Source organism: Hypoxylon fragiforme, assembly GCF_022984875.1.
Source record: "Hypoxylon fragiforme strain CBS 206.31 chromosome Unknown GGS25scaffold_1, whole genome shotgun sequence".
NCBI lineage: Eukaryota > Fungi > Ascomycota > Sordariomycetes > Xylariales > Hypoxylaceae > Hypoxylon > Hypoxylon fragiforme.
This window is the reverse complement of record NW_026054756.1, coordinates 3,401,840-3,417,532: the sequence shown is the minus strand read 5'-3', so window position 1 is coordinate 3,417,532 and position 15,693 is coordinate 3,401,840. Positions and strand designations below refer to the sequence as shown.

Below are 15,693 nucleotides of genomic sequence, written 5' to 3'. Positions count from 1 at the left end.
TAGTGATCAAGTGGAAAAAGAGAGCACTTGAGACATTCACAAAATACCTAGGTACCTATCTATAGGTGTGCACATAGGTAGGCAGTCAGTTTTCTATAATGTATTTGCAAGACCACTTCACAATAAAGTAAAGGGTGTACATTAATTACATACATACATACATACATACATACATACTTCCACCACGAACACAGATCGCGTGGCCACCCCAAAGGAGAAAAAAAAAACAAAAAAAACATCCCCCCTCAAAAATTCCAATCCGCGTAAGCTGGCGGGTGGACACAAAACCAAGAGTATCCGTCCACGGGTAACCTATGTATGTATGTATGTATGTATGTATGTATGTGTGTATGTATGTAGGTAAGTAGGTAGGTAGGAGAGGAGACAGACCACCAAACGACGGCCACACTCTTGACCGAAAAAAAAAACCTTTTGCTCCTGCTCGCGCCAATCCGAGCGGCGAATTCGTCAACGCTTACGAGCCCAACCTGCCGGCCGCATCAGAGGTCGCCTTAGCGGTAAACTACATTCAACGTCTGCTCCCGTCTGGCGACTCAGAAAATCAAAATAAATAAACACCGGTGGAGGCCAGCTTCAACTATTTTTTTGGGGGGGCCCGCTTTGGTATGTAGTCTTTTGTTTGGATACCCTCTCTCGTCAAACCCCAAAGTTGGCTTGTCTGTCTGTGTGTGTCTCTTTCAATATTCTTTATACGTAACTCAGAGCTTAAAGTAAGTTAGGGGGATGTAAATGTATTGTGAGATTGTTGGCTACACGAATTTTTGAACCCCGTCCTATCCTATCCTATCGTATCCCGTTCCATTCCAAAGTAATGGTGCTGGCTGTCCTTCGCATTGCTGTTGGCCCCCCTTCTGAAGAGGCACACCTACTACGCAGGCCAAAAAATACAAAAAAATAGAAAAAAAATCCCACAATTTCCTTGGTATCGCCTGGCAAGCTCCGGGGCCCCCAGGATCGCTAACGCCGCAGACCTGCGACAAAACGCCAATAAACTCCGTCGCAGTTTGTTAACAAATATCCACCCATAGTCCCCTCTTCTTTAATTCCAGGTACGCCATGGATCTAGATCGTAAAGGAGCCATAAATTCATTTCCGCCGCTGATCCGGGTCCCAAAATGGGAACCTGCAACCCATGAATCTCGGAGGCGACGTTATTGTTGTTATTGATGTTGTTTAGATGCTGATAAATATATCGGAGAAGTAGATAGTTGTAGAGATAGAGAATGTGAGTTGCTCAGAGAGTAAGTGATAAATGGTTATAAACAAATGGAATATAGGTAGATCGTTGCTGGAGCCGCTATGAAATCAGGCCTTGGCGAAATAAGTCAGTTGAGTTTAAACGATGTCGAAATTTTTTTTTTGATTTGCTATATTCGCTGTCCATCAATTCTCTAAACCTTGTTGGCTTGAGGAGCTGAGACTGGGGCTGGGATGGCGACTGCTGCTGCCGCTGCCGTTGCTGCCGCCGCCGCCGCTTGGGCTTTTTGGCAGTCTGAATGCGTCGTCTTCCTCCTCTTTCCTTTCGGTGCCGGCTGCATTCGTGGCGTGTAAGTAACAGTTCTCGTAACGACCTCCCGGATATGCCTCACACTTTTCGTTGATGATTTATGCGCCCTGCAGTCCTGCGAGTACCTGGACTTTAACGCTGCCTCCCAATCAAACGGTGACCGTACTGATTTCGCGCTGAATGGTGACCGTACCGTTGCACTCAGTGGTGAATCTATCGTTGACACGGAAGGGGATGACGGGAGGTGGAAGCTTGGAAATGCCATTCCCACTGGTGGGGCTGACATGGGCTGATTTCCAAAAGGGCTCGGCGGCACGCCGGTGGCTGATTTATGGTTGCCGCATTTGCAAGAGCAGTCTGTCTGCTCACTGCTAGCGGTTGATGGTGCCGAATCCAGCACCGAATCGTCCTCCGGGGTAGTAGTCCCTGACCCTGTTCGCTTCCCCGTCGCAACGGGAGACGATACCGACATAGCCTTGAGGAAATCCATGTAAGCCGTAGGAGGGGTAATGGGTGTCTTGGTACTAGTGGGGTATTCCTCCTTGATGTATTCACGAACTGCAGAGAGAGGCGTTCTGGCCGACAGAGCAGAGAGCTCTGAAGGGAAGGTGGCCGTGACGGGAGTAGTCAGCTGCGCGAGCTTTGGCTTGCAGGCAGGCATGGTGACGGTTCCTGGGATGACGTTCAAGTAGAGGGTTGGATTGGTGATGCGGCGTCAAGTCAAGCGAATGACTCGTGAGGATATGAAGACGGGATGCCTACAAGCTCTACAGAGAAGTCGCCGTGGTGGTAAGAAAGTAAGAGCTGAGTCTGTGGTGGGGGGGAGAAGAACGAAGGGTTATATAACATGTAACTCTGGCAGGCTAAGGATGGAGGTGCTGCGTGGAGGCAAGGGTATGGCTATGTTAAGATAGACAAGGTATGCTACCTAGTCCAGGTTGAAACGAAGGCGCCAAACGGGAAGGAAAGCTTCCCCCTGGATAGAAGCACTGGGATCGATGTGACAGATCCTAGGAGAAGGGGAAGGGGAAGGGGTGTGACTCCAAGAGGGTGTTGCTTTTTGATCTGGTAGGCTTATACTAAGCTAAGGCACCACGACAGTTGCTATGTTTATTGTCCGTACGCGCTGTGAGACAGACACGAGCCTACTAAGTACGAGAGGCACGGGACAAAAACAGGGAAGGTCAAGCTTCCTTTTCTTCTTTTTTTTTTTTTTGGTCAAAGTAGGTAGTGGGGATGAAAGAGGTAGGCGTCTAGGGCGAAGAGAAAGGTCAAGCTCAAGTTGAAGGGCGGCGGTAGTGATGGACCAGTGGTGGGCGGGAGATGTGAACTGGTTTAGGCTTGGGATTGGCTGGCTACTTTTAAGCGGTAGGGATCAGGTGCCCTTTAAGAATAACGTGTACCGGATACGTAGCCTAGAGAATATGTATGTGTGTGTGTATGTGTGTATGTGTGTATGTAGGTAAGAAGGTAGGTATGAGCGTAGGTATGTAGGTAAATACTAGGTAGTATGTATGTATGTATATGCTGATGACTATTCTCGATTAGTATGTTAATTGAGTCCAAGGTTACAACAGACTACTGTATGTGAAGGGTACATAAGAGATTCATGTACATCAATAACATCAATATGACATTATGTAGGTACACACATACATCAACAGGGCAAAATTGATGATGTATGTATGTAAAAGGCACTTCAAGACTTACATCCGAATTAAAGCAAATTAACCCCAGAACTTCAAGGTTCCAGAAGTACAAGTGACTTGAACTAGGGTTGCCGTCAATTTAAGCCAAATTGGAATAAGAGCCTGTTCGATCTCTGTCGTGATTGGATCAATAACCCTGACCAGTGCTTGGTTACCCCCCGGTTAGTGTGGTTTGCCAGGCGCAATATACCGGGATGGGATTGCTGGGTCTGAGTGGTTCGGAAGTATTCGGTACTTGTGTTAAGCGCTGCCGCTACTGGTTTGTATTTACTATATTTACTATATTTGGTTCATTGATTAGCGCCCTTTCGTTATTCACTCCCCTGATTGGATCCTTTCTACTCTCCCCCCTTGTCCTCCACAACTTTTGGCATGGAAATCGATCTCTTCTTCATCACTTTTCCGCTCACGACATACATACCTTGTTCCTGGGAATCAACCACAGAAGAATCCTCATAAGCTGAAGTTTCTCTTTTTGCCCTTTTTGGTGCTTCCCGACAGTTAATCACTATCTGGCGTTGAGCTGAATGAGCTGAGAAGTGGATCGCGGGATGGCCGACGATGTAGAAGTGCAGATATCAATGTCGTACACCAAGAGGATATGTAGGGTAGGATAGGGTATTTCTTTCTTTCTTTTTTTGTTGATGGTGTTTCAAAATTCGAAAGCGTAAGCAAGACTTCTTCTGCAGTCTCTTAATTATAGAGTAGATCTTTACACAAAGGTTGGATGAAGATCGTGAAGTTGTAAGAATCCATGGCACTTCAAGCTTAATTATAGTCCTTTCTCAGCTCTTTCTCAGCTCTCTCCTTTGAGTCTCGAGCTCCCGCTTATTCATTTTCTATCCATATATCATATCATACCAATGCTTCACTCAGCGCGCGGTTCGCCAGGTCTGCTTCAACTCTCTTTCCAAATTCCCAACTAGAGGTCACCTCCATCTCTATGATAGAGTCCAAGTCCCATTTTGCGGCTTGCAGTTTGTGCTAGGCTCAAGCAGAGCGCGCGCCACATGACGCACAACATCGGCAGAAGGCATGCTAGAGCTACCGTTGGTCAAGACGACTTCAGCAGCATCTGCCTTAGTAGTCCAAGTGCACCACCACATACCACGCAGCCGCCCCAACATCTTCTAACATCACAGCGCGCGCTTCCCGGAGGCGGGACCGGGATTGAGCGCCGGCCGAAAGAGGGGGCCATTCTTTCGTGATGCTAGAACCGCAAAGCCATGATGGATCAGAACTCTCTTGATCTCTCTTTTGAAGTGAAAACCATCTAGAATACTTCTATGCCAGTCATCCTCCAATAGTACCCCAACGATGTACCCCATCTAAGCGCCATCCAACCAATTCCATGGCCCCGCCCCCTTCTGAGTACCTAAGTAGCCGGTCCTCTGAATACCCTCTCTAGTCTTCCTTTCCGCGCTTAGAGCTAAGCTTCTTCAACACGTCCTCGAAATAAGTCGCTCTCATCTCCATCCTGCAGGATGAGATTGTGTCTAGCTTGCACCTTGATGCGGGAGGTGCCAGGTCTTGACACGTGGAAATAACATGCCACGATAGGGATAGCTTAACTGCAGATGCAATTTCTATTACTGGCTTTCACCTATGGCCGGCCATCATTGGGGTTGTTGGTAAGACAAGCATTGGATCTTATATTTAGCACGGCTTAGATCCGAAGGCCATTGCTGGCGGGTATGGGGTAAACCAGGGTTAAATGCGGCAGGTATCGATGTAATTGATACATTCAGCTTGGTATCAAGGCTACGTGCCAAGATCATCTTCGTGCTAGCGATTGTCTGGTACCGGCAACATGGAAATGGCGATAGCTGCTCATGCTTGAACAAGATTAACTACACATATACCTACTAACCTTAGCATACCACAGAACTAGGTCATATCTTCTTCGCGTTCTCCAATTCTCAATGGTAATGCTAACCTGTATCAAAGAAGAAACGTGACTAATTAGCCAATGGCTTCGTATTTGTAGAATTCCAAGTTATCGTCTCGCTCTGGAGCCTCCTCCATCTGAAATGCTTGCCTAAGCGCGCGGAGTTGGGAGTGAAACCGGATCTGTGGCAACAAGGTCGAACTATCGCGGTAAACATTCCCACATTTCCGCGCTTCATCCTTCCCAAGAGGATGTCCTCGCCTATTGACATATGTAGGTAGAGACGGATGGCCGTCCTTGCATCGGTTTGCAGGCCGAGCCACGAGCCATTGGATGTGCAGTAGTGGCATATGACCACTATTGCCAGGGGTACACTGCGTATTCTTCGTCTTAGCTCTCGAATTTAGGTCTCATGGTCATTACCATACATGTGTTAAGGCCACTTACACAATCCTGCAGAGGACGAAAACCCCGATGATATAGGCACATACATATTTAGCACGAGCGTCTCTCCTATTAGGAGGGGCGTGAACTTTCACCACGACAGCAACAATGGCAAAATCCTACGCTGATTTCGACTACGTCTTCCAAAACCTGGCGCCTGCGGTGATATTGGGGCAAATAACGCCATTCGACTGGTGCGAATCCACCCCGTATCGCTGCTGGCCGTCGTCATCCTGAAGAGCTACCGTAGTGCATGTAGTTATGGATACGAATGAATGTTGATCTCTTCGAACAATGTCGAGGAATCTAGCTGATCATCAGCACCCTTCTCCCTCCTCATGAGCAAGAGTTTGGCTATATGGAGCTCGTGACAACTCTTTTGAGAGGTTACTGGTAGCAGTGCGTTTGGAGTAGTTATAAGCTTATCCACCGACATCTCGCCCCGTCATCACCGATTTTCCACCGATTAGGCAAGTAATCAAATATACCATGTTGTCAAAGGATAGGCGGAGACTAGGAGTTTGCCGTGCCAAAAAGAACCCAGTGGACGAAAGACCTGGAAGGGTCATGATATGATACGAAACACCGTCCGTAAATGGTATATTCAACGTCGTACATTTCTCGGGGTGTTAGTGCTGCTTACCTAGGTACCTGGTCGTTCAACTCCGCGGGTTGAAAACCGAAAAGCGAAGAGATACATACCTAACTAGGTACCTACTAAACAGGTAGATATCGATCTAGTCTTAGGGACCCATGCTCTCTCGATTCACCGCCAGAGTACTGTGGCATGTGAGACTGTCTTTGCGTCTATCACTTCCGGCATTTCCATCCTCCCCTAGCGGTGTGGGTATAGAAAAGAGATCGAGACCTCCGTTGGGAATAACACCTGTTGACGTGCCAAGGAGGCGGAGGAGGGTATTACTAGAAAAAGAATAAGATAAAAGAGTGCATGAATGTTGGTAGAACGCGAATCTGCAATTTTATCAGACTGTGATTGGGCAGTGATGTGCATACGTACATACTTCTGAATGGGAGGTCGGGTGTCGATACCATTCCACTCTCATAAGCACTACATTCTGGAACCTTTGGCAGGCTAGACTTCTCTTGTCTATACTTGCAGTCCAAACCCTCTCACAATGACTTAAACCTAGGATCGTGTCTACTAGGCCGGTATATACCTAGTATGTATAGAGTACATAGAGGGGATTCCGAAGTGCAAAAAGAACATACATATCTAGCCGCCATAAATATGCACTCTCATCATCCCCGCCACGCGAACGCCACAAGAAGGGTCGCTAAAGAAACCACGACAGAAGATCATGGACCCTAGACCGAGCTGTGACATGTAGTTTCGGGCATGTCTTCGTTTCATTGGCTTCTCGCCATCCGTATCCGCGCCGAGCTCACAGCCTGCTGCTAACAAAACAGGTAAGTTGCTTCGTGAGCTAGGCATGTGCTGTTGTACACCCGCGGGCCACCGGAATGGCTTCTTTATGCAGCGCCATCAAACCTCTCTTACCTCCTTAGCTACAGCATTGCACAGAGCCACCTTTACGCCGGCACCAGTGAGGACGTGGTTCCATAGTCTTTGGGTGTCACTGAGGCGGTCGTTGGCGCTCTTGACCTCGGCGAACATAACTTCCTCGCGCGGCTCTGTCCTCCACAGAATCAGGTCCGGGATACCGCCGCCCCTCTGCCCATACTCCTGTGCCATGACTTTGCAAATCGAAGCCAGGGCCGCGCCGTCGAAGCACCTGGCCAGCTCCAAGAGGTCATCCAGCTCATAGTCCCAGTTGAGACCTACGACGCACGTGCGATTTTCTCGCTCCCGTCGATTCACCTCCTCGATTAGCTTCGCCGCCCCGCCGTTTGCAATCTCGACAAGGCGATAGTTGATTTCGGAAGCCCTGGTTGGGTAGAAGGCGTCTGTATGTAAGTCTAGGGGGCACATTTGATATGCCGTTTGAAACACGTTAGGTATGTAAAGGAAAAGAATGTCGAAGAAAAGGTACGCGAACAAGGTTCTTATGATGCCTCCTTCGGCATGATAACCTTTCCAGCCCTGACTTCTATACCAGCTCAGGCACATGGCTTCCACGCTGCACTCTCCTTCGTCTTCTCCTTCGCCCTCGTCTACCCAGATCGTCTTCGTGCTCGCCGCTCGCCCTTTCTTACCCACCACGTTGTCTTTCTTCACTTGGATACCTTCAACAAAATGCTCTTCTGGCTTTTGCAACCTCACATGCCCAAAGTCATGCTGCTGACGCTTGGGAATTTTGAGTTGCTTCTCGAGCTTGACTAGCCGTTTCTGTATATCGTAATGATATATGAGATGGCAATCTCGATCCTCCAAGGCAGTCTCGCAGGTTATTGCCGCGATTCGTCTCCAATGCTTCTTTTGCATCTCTGTATCCTTATAAGCTGGATCGGACTCCAGCGCGTACATATAATGCTCTTCCAAGAGCGCCTTTCGTTGATACCACGAGCCTCGACGAGCTAAATGGAATAGACGTTGGGCAAGTAGCTCAGTCAATAAAGAGTGCTCGCGGCTATGCTCTTTTAATCGGCCAAAGACGTACGCAGTTTTATGCACGACCCGAGTATATGGATGGGCAGGATTGAGCCGTCTTAAGTATGCGCCTTCGCCTGACTCATATATCCTCTCCTCTTTCTCCTGTTCTTCTTGCAATAAGGCTTTCCATCGTGGGTATATCTCTTCAAAGATGTCTATGATTTTCTGAAAGTCTCCTTCCGTAACGGGTCCATATGACTCTAAGATATTATCAACCGCATACTCAGTCCGCATAGCTGCTTCAAACTCTAGCAACTGAGATCTAGATGCGAATATGTTGGCTGATCTGCTAACAATATATTTGGGGAAATTGCGTCTCGAGATTTTTGCAAGAATAATTGTGGTCAGAGACTTCTCTGTCCATTGCGTGGAGCGATAGAAGACCAGATGAACTCTTTCAAACAACTTGAAAACGGGAAGGGATAGCCGTATGCAGGGTCCGGCTATAGCGAGTATCTTGTCTAGGAAATGTTTTCTCCTGTTCGAGTCCTCGCCGAGACCTGGACTTGGAGCATCTATCTCGGGAGTACCCCGTCCTGACGAGTTGGCAGAATCAACAGTGCTAGATCGCCGGAGACCTAATGAGAGGAGGCCGAGTTGCTGACTGCTCGTTCTACATATAGCTTTAGCAAGCTCGGCCTTATTTTTGCCGTGCACTTTAGCTTCTTTAGCCAGGGTCTTGACCTCGTCTAAGCTAAGAAGCGTAATAGCCTCTTCTACACTTGTAATCAACGAATTCGACGTATCTGCAAACGTGAAACTAGTCCCGAAAACGCATTGATCTTGGGCTAAGGAATCAAGATCTGGTTCAATACCGGACGGAGAGTCCGTAGGTCCAGATGGTATATCTCTATTTCTCTGTAACTCCTTTACAGCAGCCTCGGTGTCCTGAATATCATCGTAGTAACGCAAACGGGCTATCCGGTGCCATGTTGCTGCCTTTCTGAGGAATAGTCGTACATATCTAGATACAATATCAAGTCAGAGTTGGGCTTAGGGGTAGAAAATCAGTCCATGTCCCATCACCTACAAGAATTGAGCCTCGTAACTTGATTTTTTCCACTGGTCGAAGATGTACAGCTCTTTCTCGTCAAATAGGTGAGATTCTTCATCTAATACTGTACTAAGAGCGAGGTTGAAAGCATCGACGTAAAGAGAGGTCTTGCCTCTTACCCATTTCCTCGATTCGAGTCTCGACGCAGCATCTACATTGGCATTATCTTCGTCCTCTTGAGATGCTTTGAAGTTTTGATATTCCTCGAGGGCTTCTTTGTCTGGCTTGATCTCCGGAAGTGAGTTCTCAATAGCAGTCCTTCGAGTCGGATTATCCTCGGATTCTGACAATTGCGGTGTTTCATCATCGCCAGGTTCTGAAGCTGCTGTGTCGACCCTTCGCAATTTTGGCAATGACTTCAATGCAGCGTAATCCGACTCAATGTCTTGATCTGAATCTTCATTGCTATCGCAGACTTCTCTTTTGACCCTTTTGGATGGAGGCTCCTTCAAATTCCGAACTTTGGTTGACTTCGATCTCTTGACAAAAGCATCCATTATTATTCTCTAGTATCCATTACAAGGGGCAGTCCATCTTTGGCCAGTTTCATGAGGGAAAAGAAGGGGGTTTTATGGATTATGTGAAGAAAGAAATCGAATGACTTCATACAAAGTCAGACGCGTGCGGGACGCGGACTGTACCAGGTAACATTGTCCCGAGTGGCAACGCGCAGTCACGCGACTTCAACATGTACTTTAGTTAGTCAGATGCGGCATCAGGTAACTATTTTACGACGGATTCATTCAATGTTTCTACTCCAATAACAGAACTACAACCAACTACCTGGGACCTCCAAATCCCGATGTATTTGATAAGTAACTACATGTACTCATGTTACACATAGTTTCTCCTCCAGGGTTATACCTGGAGAGGATTCCAGGAGAAATGCATTACATGTAATTCTAATAATTATTCTACTTCACATATTACTAGAGTCTAGTACCTAGTATAACTACAACTAAAATACGCCGGCTTTCCACTCGCCAACGCTATCTAGTCCTTAGACACATCAAATTGCATCAATAGGCCAATTGATTAAAATCTTGAACTTATAATAACTACCTAACCTAGTACATAATAACTTATTATTAGTATTATAACCTCCATATCTGGATTCTGTGCAGCAGTCATGTCTGAAGAGACCCGTCAGACCCCTGTACCCGTTCCCTACATCTACGGGCAGCCCGCGCCCCCAGCGTCGTCGAACCCAGCAACACCAGCACCAGCGACCGTCGAGCAGTCAACCGAGGCCGCTTCCGCGACTACTACCACCACTATTGCTGCTCCCGTTCCCACTTCTACTCCCGCTCTTAGCACAGAGCAAGCATCTGTATGTCCAATTAACCTAAGTACCTAGGTACCTTACCTATCTACCTACCTACCTACCTACATATGTACATAAAAAAAAAAAAAAAAAACACCAATCAACCCAAATCCAAACATCTTTCCTTCCCTCCTCAACCTTCAACTCTAATACCTTACCCCTTACCTTACCTTACCAAACCACGCCCCTTCCAAACTTCCCCAGCAGCAATCCACCTAACCTAACAAACCCACCAACCAAACAAACAAGCAGTCACCCGCTCCTGCCCCCGGCGCTCAAATAACGTCGTCAACCTCCACACCTTCCAACGCGCCTAGCCCAGCACCCACGAGCGCACCATCCAACAACAACACAACCACAACTACGAACACCACCACCACCACCACCGGGCCCACCAGCACCCCCCTCCGCACAACCACAGAAGCCCCGACAATGTCCACCTCCTCCCGCGCCGCGTCCCAGCACCCCGAACCCACCGCCACCACCACCACCACCGCAGCAACCGCTGGTGGTGGCAGCGGCGGCTTCACAATGCCGACCGAGGCGCCCCCCCACGGCGCCCCCGTGCGCCAGTACCTGAACACCAATGTCACGGGCCCGCTGCTCGAGGGCATGAAGATGATCGCGCGGGACCGGTAAGTTTTAGTTTTGAAACATGTGTTTTGTTTTTTTTATATATTGGTTTTTAAATATTTATTTATTTATTCATCTACGCCTTTACCTGCCTACGCACGCCTACATTAGGTACCTACCTAATTCCTTGCTACTTGCTACTTGCTACTTGCTACTTGCTACCTCCTACTCGTCGTAGCATACTTCCAATGCCTATTTGTCTCTTACACAAGCAACACAACCTATAAACCAAAAAAAAAAAAAAAAAAAAAAAAAAAAAAACCCCCAAAATTGTATAGAAAAAAAGAAAATTCGCTAACCTCTTTCTTCTCGTCCTAAACAGCCCCGCCGATCCTCTACGAGTCCTAGGGGAGTACCTACTCCAGCGCGCCAAAGAGCTCGAGGCGTCCTCGACGACAACAACGACGACGTAAAGCGTCAAGGGTCAAGGGTCCAGGGCCAAGGAAGGGCGGCGGATAGCATCGTTATGGAGTTCTGGTCACGGAAAAAAACGAGATAGCTGTGTTTAGCATTGCATGACAGTTGCAATGGTCCTTTTTTTTTCTTCTTACGCTATTATGATACCACTATTGCTTTACGGGGGTGGATAATTTTCTAAGGGGAGAGGAATTTTACGGATTGTCAAGACATAAACTTGAGGGGCACTGCGCATGGTAGCACTTCAGCACATGACAAAATTCGATATTGTTCCTTGCGAGATTTGCATTGATTGATCTCTTGTGATTGCTTATTCATTCGCCTCTCTTATGTGATGCGACCAACAACCTTAAACTAATCTTGTGGCTGCCATAAAAGCAATTCCGTTTTCCACGAACTCCATGACCAGACCAGGCATTCCATGCAAAACACATCTCCTCCATAGGCTTTTTGCTTATGAGACGATGGTGCTGGCGGTGGCGCTCTCGTACTTCCAGGTCGGGGGTAGAACACCGACGGTCTTGTAGTAACGAGCAAGACGGTGGATTCGCGACTCGATCAGAATGAGGCGGAACTTGGCATCCTTGTCCTTGCGGTTGCGCTCCAGGTGCTTTCGGACGGAGACAGCCTATGATAGTAGTTTGATTAGCATCCATTATTATTCTTCAATATTATACGCAGTAGATCATCTTCTTACCTTCTTGATTAACATGTAAAGATCCTCGGGGAGCTCAGGAGCGAGGCCTATATGATAATCGCACCGTCAGCCTTGACCAACAGTGGCGTTATTGTAGTTGCCATGGATCTACGAGAGATACCATGGGCTTATGTTTTGGGGTATGTAATGTGAAAAGTTTTCGCTGGATTCGCGCGAGGGTCTTTCATGTCGTACCATTGGACTTGAGGATTCGTAGGATCTTGTTACCTAGCATCGCAGAGTTAGCTAATGTTGAGCGCAATTGACGGGGCAGTGTGTTTTCATACCAGTAACGATGCGGACTTGGGCGATTCCGTGAGAGTCACGGAGAACGACACCGATCTGGGAGGGAGAGGCACCCTTGCGGGCAAGACGGCAGATCTGCTCCTCGACCTGGGCAGGAGTGGTCTTGAGCCAGGCCGGGGCAGTGCGCGAGTAGGGGATGGCCGAAGCCGAAATTCCCTTTCCGTTGGAGTGAAGACGTCCCATTGTGACAGATGTAGTTGCCGGTTGGTGGTGGTGGTTGTGGGAAAGGGTTCGGAATTAGTGATGTTGAATAAAGTTTTGGAGTTGGATTGAATTTGGGATTTTTATTTTCTTCGGAAAAGAAAGCTGCGTGAAATTGTGTGCCCGGTAGAGCTGCCCTTACCTGGTCAAAGCGCGGAAATGACCCACCTAAATCCCATCAGAGACCGAAGTTTTGCCTGCTCCACGCTACCAGCTTAGTATCATTGGCGCCTTCTCGAACTTTTCTTTTTTTCTTTCATTCTCTCAACTTCGAACCTAGAAAATTTTCTAGAGATGAATAACTACAAATGTACAGATGTATATGTAGAACTGACTTTATTAACGTGATAATGTCCTGTTAATCTCCATATGGTCTGATCAGAGCAGCAGCCTTCGCCAACAAATCTCACCACCTTGTTGCACCAAAAACCGCAAAGGTAAGACTCCCTCACTCCATACACCATATCACCACATATTCATACCTTTCCCTTTCTTATGATGATAATTTCCAAACAACTTATTTTCTGGTACCTCTTATATCATCGGGCCCTCGGGCCTGAAATGTATTCAACGGACTTCTGACAGAGACGGACTCGTTACTTCTTACCTTTCCACATGACCGTCGTCAGGTTGTTCAAGCTTAGCTAACATGGTCAACAGGTACATCAATGAATATGTAGGTACATATCGAATAGTTGAATGAGCTTTGAAGTGGTTGCAACGGCCGTGGATATTCCGGTCATTTCATAGAGCAACTTGGTCTAGGTTGCCTCAGACGATAGCCAAGTTATGGCAATTCTCAGGTACAACTTGGCATGCGTCATGATTGTAAACTATCTGTAGAAATCTATAAGGAGGAATACATATTCATATCATACATGTATAGATGTATATCTCCTACCTTGCCTTTTACTAGAGTTGTCAGTGTATAGAGCTGAAAGCCATAATAAAGTCAATTTTCAGTCCAATAAGTAATATCAAATTACCCGCCCCATAGCATCGTGAAGCATATATCACATTACTTCCCACATATAGTTATAAAATCATTCAGATATCTATACCTACTAGGTAGGTACATGTATATCCTCTACCTTGTTTGTATGTGATACAGCGTACATGTTAAAAGGGGATCGATTGCTCCTATGTAGTAGGTACCTATGCATATAAGGAAGAGAGATTTATTACTGGAATACTGCATACACAATAACAATCTTGACACATGGGCCATAGCCGAGGACTTTAACGTCAGTATCCGAAGTGTTTACGTGTGAATGCCGAGCATTCGGGTACGGGCAGGCGGGAACACGAAATAAACACGGGTCTCATCGAAACCGAAGCCTGTCTCCCTACGTCACGAGGCGTCTACTTGCCGAGCAAACGAGGACCATCGAATCACAGAAATGCAGATATTATCATTTGAATTTGAATTTAATAGGTACGAGCTAATAATCACGGTGGCCGTTTTCCCCGAATGAACCGTCCCCAGCCATCCCCATCATAAGTTTAGTTTATCAAGCGCGTACAAATTTTCATTTTCCACCCCATCTATAGGTTGACAGCCTTGCGGAAGTTATCGCCAGCATAGATAGCGTTGCTTCCGAGTTCTTCCTCGATACGGAGGATCTGGTTTAGCTTGGCGAGACGCTCAGAACGAGCGGGGGCGCCAGTCTTGATCTGGCCCGCTCGGATACCAACAACAATGTCAGCAATGGTGACATCCTCGGTCTCACCAGATCTGTGGGAGACCATGACACCCCATCCATCGGCATAGGAGTCCTTGGCAGCCTGGATAGACTCGGTAAGAGTACCAATCTGGTTAACCTTGAGGAGTAGAGAGTTGGCAGCCTTAAGCTCGATGGCCTTCTTAATACGGATAGGGTTGGTGACCGTTAGGTCGTCACCCACGATTTGAATGTCTTGGGTCTTGTAGAAGTAGCTCCAGGCCTCCCAGTCATCCTCAGCGAAGGGGTCCTCAATACTGACGATGGGGTACTTCTTGGCGAGGTCCCCGTACAAGGCAGCCAGCTCCTCGTAGGTGATCCACTTGGTTGGGTCACTCTCAGGGTTCTTGAAGTCGAGATCGTACTTCTTGACGTCCTCCTTGTAGAACTCGCTGGACGCTACATCCATGGCAATGTTCATCTTGCCTGTGTAACCGGCTTGCTCGATGGCATCAGTGATGAGATCAAGAGCCTCAGCAGCGGTCTGGATATCAGGAGCAACACCACCCTCGTCGCCAACATTGCCTGCAGACTGGCCGTACTTCTTCTTGGCAAGAGTCTTGAGCTTCTGGTAAACTTCAGAGCCCTGACGCATAGCCTCGGAGAAAGACGGAGCGGCAGAGGGAACAATCATGAATTCCTGGAAAGCAAGACGGCCACCGGCGTGGGAGCCACCGTTCAGGACGTTCATGAAGGGGACGGGTAGGACGTAGGGCTTCTTGGTGCCAGCAAGATCCGAAACGTGGGCGTATAGAGGAACACCTTTCTCGGCAGCACCAGCCTTAGCAATGGCAAGACTGACACCTAGAATAGCATTGGCACCAAGCTTTGTCTTGTTTGGTGTTCCATCTAGACCGTTGAGGAACTTGTCGACTGCGCTCTGGTCCTTCACATCAAGATTCTCCTTGATGAGTGCGGGGGAGATGACCGTGTTGACATTCTCGACGGCCTTGGTAACACCCTTACCTCCCCACTTGGTCTTATCACCGTCACGGAGCTCGCAAGCTTCGTGCTGACCTAATATACTATGTTAACCGACTTCACATGTTGAGCTGGTGTGGATTTTGGCACGAACCGGTGGAAGCTCCAGAGGGAACGATGGCGCGGTGAAGACCAGTCTCAGTGACAACATCAACCTCTACGGTAGGGTTGCCACGAGAGTCGTAGACCATACGGGCGTGGATCTTCTTGATAGCCAT

General features: G+C 47.7%; 5 protein-coding genes across 5 annotated transcripts; 1 reads left to right on the top strand and 4 right to left on the bottom strand.

The window, feature by feature from the left end:
- Window positions 1–888: 888 nt before the first annotated feature.
- On the bottom strand, window positions 889–2,411 carry GGS25DRAFT_52582 (uncharacterized protein). The gene has a single exon (XM_049264871.1). The coding sequence runs from the start codon at window positions 2,187–2,189 to the stop codon at window positions 1,413–1,415; it is 777 nt and encodes a 258-aa protein (XP_049121810.1). The 5' UTR covers window positions 2,190–2,411; the 3' UTR covers window positions 889–1,412.
- Window positions 2,412–6,814: 4,403 nt separating this feature from the next.
- On the bottom strand, window positions 6,815–9,894 carry GGS25DRAFT_52457 (VRR-NUC domain-containing protein). The gene is made up of 2 exons (XM_049264629.1): window positions 9,172–9,894; window positions 6,815–9,105 (listed from the first exon to the last, which is right to left on the bottom strand). The coding sequence occupies exons 1-2, from the start codon at window positions 9,690–9,692 to the stop codon at window positions 7,074–7,076; spliced, it is 2,553 nt and encodes an 850-aa protein (XP_049121809.1). The 5' UTR covers window positions 9,693–9,894; the 3' UTR covers window positions 6,815–7,073.
- An 86-nt stretch (window positions 9,895–9,980) lies between these two features.
- GGS25DRAFT_471873 (uncharacterized protein) lies at window positions 9,981–11,837 on the top strand. The gene is made up of 3 exons (XM_049259384.1): window positions 9,981–10,525; window positions 10,772–11,154; window positions 11,475–11,837. Exons 1-3 carry the CDS (start codon window positions 10,325–10,327, stop codon window positions 11,563–11,565), a joined length of 675 nt encoding a protein of 224 aa, XP_049121808.1. The 5' UTR covers window positions 9,981–10,324; the 3' UTR covers window positions 11,566–11,837.
- GGS25DRAFT_471871 (40S ribosomal protein S13) lies at window positions 11,838–12,857 on the bottom strand. The gene is made up of 4 exons (XM_049259383.1): window positions 12,554–12,857; window positions 12,462–12,494; window positions 12,267–12,313; window positions 11,838–12,197 (listed from the first exon to the last, which is right to left on the bottom strand). Exons 1-4 carry the CDS (start codon window positions 12,753–12,755, stop codon window positions 12,024–12,026), a joined length of 456 nt encoding a protein of 151 aa, XP_049121807.1. The 5' UTR covers window positions 12,756–12,857; the 3' UTR covers window positions 11,838–12,023.
- Window positions 12,858–14,268: 1,411 nt separating this feature from the next.
- GGS25DRAFT_527578 (phosphopyruvate hydratase) lies at window positions 14,269–15,693 on the bottom strand (the record flags this gene model as incomplete). The annotated part of the gene is made up of 2 exons (XM_049265102.1): window positions 14,269–15,511; window positions 15,570–15,693. 2 exons carry the CDS (start codon window positions 15,691–15,693, stop codon window positions 14,319–14,321), a joined length of 1,317 nt encoding a protein of 438 aa, XP_049121806.1. The 3' UTR covers window positions 14,269–14,318.

What these genes read in the sequence shown, in the direction of transcription:
- GGS25DRAFT_52582 (XM_049264871.1), bottom strand. Translation starts at nt 2,189, where the DNA reads ATGCCTGCCTGCAAGCCAAAGCTCGCGCAGCTGACTACTCCCGTCACG.
- GGS25DRAFT_52457 (XM_049264629.1), bottom strand. Translation starts at nt 9,692, where the DNA reads ATGGATGCTTTTGTCAAGAGATCGAAGTCAACCAAAGTTCGGAATTTG. An exon ending in AGTTACGAGGCTCAATTCTT is followed by an intron (nt 9,106 to 9,171) that starts GTAGGTGATGGG and finishes TATTGTATCTAG; the next exon opens with ATATGTACGACTATTCCTCA.
- GGS25DRAFT_471873 (XM_049259384.1), top strand. Translation starts at nt 10,325, where the DNA reads ATGTCTGAAGAGACCCGTCAGACCCCTGTACCCGTTCCCTACATCTAC. An exon ending in TTAGCACAGAGCAAGCATCT is followed by an intron (nt 10,526 to 10,771) that starts GTATGTCCAATT and finishes ACAAACAAGCAG; the next exon opens with TCACCCGCTCCTGCCCCCGG. An exon ending in AAGATGATCGCGCGGGACCG is followed by an intron (nt 11,155 to 11,474) that starts GTAAGTTTTAGT and finishes CGTCCTAAACAG; the next exon opens with CCCCGCCGATCCTCTACGAG.
- GGS25DRAFT_471871 (XM_049259383.1), bottom strand. Translation starts at nt 12,755, where the DNA reads ATGGGACGTCTTCACTCCAACGGAAAGGGAATTTCGGCTTCGGCCATC. An exon ending in CCAAGTCCGCATCGTTACTG is followed by an intron (nt 12,495 to 12,553) that starts GTATGAAAACAC and finishes CTGCGATGCTAG; the next exon opens with GTAACAAGATCCTACGAATC. An exon ending in ACGAATCCTCAAGTCCAATG is followed by an intron (nt 12,314 to 12,461) that starts GTACGACATGAA and finishes ATTATCATATAG; the next exon opens with GCCTCGCTCCTGAGCTCCCC.